The 6092-nt window shown below is 39.3% G+C and overlaps 1 protein-coding gene across 1 annotated transcript in view; it reads right to left on the bottom strand.

Annotated features, from left to right (window-relative positions):
• Positions 1-640: 640 nt before the first annotated feature.
• SEC61A2 (Sec61 alpha 2 subunit (S. cerevisiae)) overlaps positions 641-6092 on the bottom strand; it is a gene marked incomplete at its 5' end in the record, with an annotated part of 14565 nt that continues 9113 nt past the window's right edge. Inside the window, 7 exons of the mRNA XM_010184220.1 lie at positions 641-1022; positions 1752-1828; positions 1960-2151; positions 2934-3131; positions 4193-4353; positions 5287-5440; positions 6058-6092. The exon at positions 6058-6092 is cut by the window's right edge and continues 102 nt beyond it. Coding sequence (XP_010182522.1) covers positions 836-1022; positions 1752-1828; positions 1960-2151; positions 2934-3131; positions 4193-4353; positions 5287-5440; positions 6058-6092 — 1004 coding nt within the window. The remainder of the gene's footprint in view (positions 1023-1751; positions 1829-1959; positions 2152-2933; positions 3132-4192; positions 4354-5286; positions 5441-6057) is intronic.

Below are 6092 nucleotides of genomic sequence, written 5' to 3'. Positions count from 1 at the left end.
CAGCAGGAACTCCTCGTTCCCCCCCTTTCCCTTCTATGAACACTGCTTTAGGAACCAGGCCTTGTTCTGGAGACTCACAAAAGCAAAGTGGACATGAAGTTTCAGTGGCACAGTTTTCACAAGGACATGTTTAAACAAAACTGGGCTGACTTGCCAGCGTGACAGCAGCTGCCCCGCTGCCCCCCAGGAGGCCCAGGGCAAGAAAATGAAATGCCCCAGGCCCCGCGCTCCAGCAAATCCAGCACAGAACCAGTTCACAGGTGAGATGAGTATCAGTCGCAGGTAAAACGTTTGCTTGTCCACCCTTAGAGCTAAGAGAGAGGTGCCTGGGTGGAGACACCACAAAGAATCCGGAGTGCTGAGTTCAGTGATGGGCACTTACTTGCTAGTTAAAAAGTATAAAAAATAATGTAAAATTCAGGCTACAAATAAATTTTGTCAATACTGGCATGTGGCAATCTGAACTCAGATCTTTTTTTTTTTCCTATTAAGGTCAGGGAAATAAGTTCAACGTTTAAATGCTGTGTGCAAAAATGTTTACCGATACCAAACTGATACATTTTTACCATCTCACTGTAGTGTTTGAACAGCAAGGTAGATGAATTGGTTTCCAACATTACAGGCAACACTAGATAATACTTAAACAAGATAATGTAAACTTTATTCTTAAGGCAGCTGGTACTAACGCTGCACACAGGCATTGCTCAATGCCTATTACAGTAATGGGACACGCAGCACTTTAAAACAAGTAAAAAGAAAATAGCATTATTGGACTAAATGACGCATGTTGTCAAAATACCCTCCCTTTCACGCAAACCATGAAATATTTGGACAGCTAGAAAAATAATGCACCTACTCCTCCAACTTCAGCCTGCTCTTTTACAAATATTTCAAAATACTGATAAATAATAGTGACTGCAAGCAGAATGCCAGTGCCAGACCCGATGGCTCCTAGAAAGTCAGCCAATACTGACAGGGCACCAATGCACAAACCACCAAATGCAGCTGCTGTAGGGATGTACCTGTACCGACAAAAATAAATAAGTATTCATAATCATCGTGAATTTTCATCCAAGGATTCTAACATTAAATCCACTACTACAACAACCAACTAGAATATTGAGCAACAAATTTAGCACTGCAAATGCAACTCTGCCATTAGCTCTTACTATCTTCCATATTTGCACAAAGTAGAAACTGAAATAAATATTCACTGAAAGGAAAGCTATGTGAGTAACCGAACACTGGCAAAGCTTTTCAATTAAACGTGTAACAGTTTTGTATATGTGCTGCTCTGTAACCTCCACAGTACCAAGAATAACTGCTTTGACTTAAATATGTAGGGATCACAGAACGTTAGGGATTGGAAGGGACCTCAAAAGATCATCCAGTCCAATCCCCCAAATTTGCCTTGTGATATAGATCTTCAGGCTTTGCAATACTGCATAAAATTACCGCTTTTCTAATGTCATCTTAGTTCATTAATGGTAAATTAAACATCTGTGAAAATCAAGGTATCTTCCTTTTATAAACATGGCAGAGATTCAAGCCAAATTCCCTCATGATGCCACAAAAGACACTAGAGGTTAATCCCTTACCTACTGCTGTAAACATCTGCATTACTAGGAAAGGCGACATTTACAGCGGAAACAGGTCTCAGATTTTTCAATAATATCTGCTCCAGCTGACCCCTCCCCAGCACTCTTAACCCCCCAGTTCCGCAGCACCGCTGGACATCAGCCTTTCCTCACCTGTTAAGCTCATGAACCATCGAGGTATCCCTGTGGCCTCTCATCACCATTTGCTGCTCTTTGAGTTGCTTGGCAACCTGCAAAAAATCATAATTTTATAAAAGTGCTGCTGCTATTTAGTCAGAGTCATAACTGATCCGTTCGTAGCCAGTCAGTTCTCAATTAAAAGCAGGGTTTGAAAACATTTAGGCACATTTATCACACCTACATCTTTCGCTGATGAGCCGGACACCTCAATCCAAGTCTTTGAGAAGAACGCACAGGATCCCAACATAAATATTATATAAACTATTACATGGACAGGATCCTCAAATATTGCACCCATGGATTCTGGAGGGGACAAGTAGTAGCACAGGCCACCAACAGGATAAGAGCGGGCAGGGCCACCACCACTGACATCCTAGGAGAGGGGAAGAAAAAGGCAATTAGTTATTTCTCACAGATTTCTGTCCTGGTTTTGCTGGGACAGAATCATGGAATCTATTTTTTATTCAGGAAAGCTGCATTTCTGAGAAGACTACAGTACTCAGTTCACGGGAATCAAGTTCATAGGGCACTTTGGTTTCGTTTTTGGCTGGCACCGGCATGCAGTGTTCAAGGGCTTTTGCAGTTTCAAGTTAGCCAGGGGCAGAAGCTTGGGGAGCGAAAGCCTGGGCAGCTGAGCCCAAGCTGCCCAACACAATTATTCCATACCATCAACATCACGCTCACTATAAATTGGGGACTTTTCTGGGGACAGCTCTCTCTTCCCTCGATGGCTGCTGTCCCAGGAGGCTCTCACCCCCTGTTCTACTTCCTAGGCCCACTCCTGTTTGCTGTGACCATCACAGCCTGCTTACTTTATATGAATATTGCTATTAATACTAGGTTTTATTATCATTGTATTAAATCTGTTTGTATTTCAACCCATGGGACTCCTTTCCTTTCCCCTCTCTGGGTGGGGAGGAGTCGTCAGGTGATAAAACAACTGTCCAAACGACGTCTCTCACATTCCTATCCTGTATTCATAGGGAAATTCCTCTTCAATGTTTAAAACAGTTTTTACATACAAATGCTAAAAAGTAAGTATTCCTGTTTTCTGCTCGTTAAATACCAAAGCCTCACAATGAAGTAATATACACGTACACATATAATATATACACGTATAGTTTTATGCAGTTAAAAAAGTGGTAAAATACTTACTGCCCACTGTCCTAGTAAGTTCACCAAGAAGTTGCCGCTAAAACGAACAGACAACATCTGGGAAATAACATAGAGGTTTGAAACCAAGGCAGACTGCAGAATGATGGGAATGTTGGAGGTATAAAAGAGCTTGATAGGATAGCTACTGTACTGCCCACGGTACCGTGCAGACTTGATGGGTAAATCAACACGAAATCCCTGTGGGAAAGAACACAAATGCACCAAGTTTATTTCCAAGATAGAAGATACTCCTAGAATCCCTAAAAGCTATTCCTGACCACACAGTTCTTGCTAAATAAACAAGGTCTGGGACAGGAAACCCAAAGGCTTTCTGCTACAGCCTCAATTATGATTTTAAGGATTTATAAGTGTTACTGTTTGGTTGCATTACATTCTTTTTATGTAAACATTATCTCTCATCTGCTAAATGATATTCCCCTAAAATACACTTCATAGAACAAGGTTTGATAAAAGTCTTTCATGGCTTTTAACTTAACTAGCCAGTTAACAGCAGGCTTCTGTGTAGTATGCCCAGCCTTCTGTTTGCTGGACAAGGCTCCCATCCGAGTAGACCCAAGAAAAGCCACATGGATTTGAAAACCAGACAATTCTTTTTTCTTTTGCCAGCACTCTAACTCAACAGCTTAAAAAAATATATTAAAAAAAATCACATTTTAGCGACACACACAAGAAAAAAGAAAAATTAATCACGATACGGATCCTCCTTTAGTGTCCATTTGAGTAATTACTTAAATTTAAAAAGAAACACTAGCTAAGTATTTCAAGAAAATTGAGGAGGGGAGGAGGGGGGCGGTGGAAATGAGCTCTGCATTCATTTCTTGATTATTTTCTAGAACAAATCTGTGTCATACACACTCCAAAGAAGGCCTCTAGCTCTGTCCAAAAGTATTCTTTTCAGTCAATGATGAATATCAAATATATTTATTTGTGTGACACAACCACTGCAGTTCCAGAATCCATTTTTAGTAAAAATGCTCTCATAGTCTGTACGGCATTTAATGGAATGTGAGATTACATCACTAAGTGCATGTGGCTATAAAATTTAACAGCTGTACTGTCACAGAGGTATGTTGCTGAAATAACAATACTGAAATCAAAAGAGCTCCTTACTCAAAGCTAAGACGCTTCAGTTACTCTAGTTTAACTTTTGCATTTTTTCCCAATGACTGCAGTGTCTGCAGTCCGTGCACTTCAACCTATGCAGCTGCAAAGCTTTTATGAGGAATTTCTCATTTTACCTGAAAATATATGACTACAGCAAATACAAATACTGTAGCAATCAGATTCATGAGATTGGGCAAATTCTGTCGGTAAAAAGCCTCCCGCAAAGCCCGCACTTTGTCGGTTCGTGTAGCCAGAAGATGGAATAATGCAATCACAGCACCCTCAAACTCTGTTCCTGCACGAAGCAAAGAAGTAAAAGAAATTTTGATCTGTAAATCAAAAACTCTTTAAAAATACTAACTTTCTTTTGGAATTTTTAAGAATGACACGTATAAAACCAGATACAATAGGCTATAAATCCTGTTACAACAAATACGTATCACAATACAGGAGTTTGCTTTACTTTACAGAATGTAGAATAATCCAAAACATTATTCCTGATTAAAAAGAAAAAAAAAAAGAAGTCACGCACATTAAAGAATACCTTCTTATTTCTTTTCTGGGAGCAGGAGGATGATTGGAAGGAAAAAATAATATACGAGGAGAAAAAAAGCTTTAGAGAAACAGTAATAAAATACAATAGAATGACTGAAAATCAGGTGAAAATGAAAGTAAACTAGAAATATGGCTCAGGATTTCACATGTATGCAGTAAACTAGTTAATTTCTTGATGCAAACAGGCTGTATCTTAACCTGGTATTTCTAGGATCTGAGAAAGAATGGCTGAGGAATGAAGAGATGGTAGACTCTAAAGAATCAAACCAGCCTAAAGTCACTTGGAGGCACCAACTATAGAAGTATCCTATAGTCACAAAAATAGTTGGACCATAAACAACTTCTCTGAACACAGAGAATTTCTTCTGTTCATCTTCTCTATTTCTATGGACTAAAAGGAGACTATTTCAGTTTGGGAATCCAAAATTCTTCAGTCAAGGGCTTCAAGTCATACTTTAACTACTGCAATTCAAATCAGCAAAGGCAAACTTAGGCTATTAATCTTCACATAAGTCAGTCAACATTTTAATCTTCAGTGTTAAGACAACTGACTTGAGAAACTAATCATCACACATTAAAACATTTTCGCTAGCCATCTGATGAACAGCTGATAGTTTATGTACAGCACACATCCACTGACACATGTTGTAACTGACTGGAGCAGCACACGTACCTCTGCCAGTGTTGATGGTAGTGGGACTGAAGGCTTTCCAGACAATGGTTTCACAGATATTGGTGGCAATAAACAGGGAAATGCCAGACCCCAAGCCATAACCTTTCTGTAGTAACTCATCTAACAGCAACACAATCAACCCAGCAACAAACAGCTGTGGGAAAAGAAACAAAACTGAGCAGAAACAAGAGTAAAGCAAGTCAATAAATACGTATTAGCTCCCTGATTCAGTATCTTCATCGTGTTGGAGAGTGATCATTAAGTTTTTCATCTAAACAGCATTCATGCAGTATTTTTGCCCTCTCATGTACAAATGGCTGTGCGTCTCACCTGGCAATGATCTCTGTGACTTTTCAACACTGACCCTAGCAAACAGATTAATCAGTAAGCACTTTTTTCAAAAAAAAGTGTTTAACTTTGTGCATTTACTGCTTTGATCTACAGGACAGCGTCTCAAAGCTGAATCTGTGTCATCTAGTGAAAGGTCTTCTACAGTACTGAACGGCAGCTACTGCTTTCAAAGTCTAATTCTTCCTGTATTTTGAATCCAAGAGCCACTCCCATTTGAAACATTTTTTATATTAACTATCCCAACTTTCTTGTCCTTAATGGAATATTTAGAATTTCTCATATATAGACAGACAGATACAAAGGACGATGTTTTATAGAATTCAAACTAAATAAATGGCAACCAGACACAGAGGGATTTTTCCTTCCAGCTATGCTGTATCTAACCAGTCTCAGTTACACACAAAATAGCTCATTACAAACCTGAATTATAATAAGAAGACAAATTCCAGCACCCA

This window comes from Mesitornis unicolor, unplaced genomic scaffold, assembly GCF_000695765.1.
Source record: "Mesitornis unicolor isolate BGI_N332 unplaced genomic scaffold, ASM69576v1 scaffold16995, whole genome shotgun sequence".
Lineage (NCBI taxonomy): Eukaryota > Metazoa > Chordata > Aves > Mesitornithiformes > Mesitornithidae > Mesitornis > Mesitornis unicolor.
Note: the sequence above shows the minus strand (reverse complement) of the source record. Positions and strands in the feature narration are given on the sequence as shown.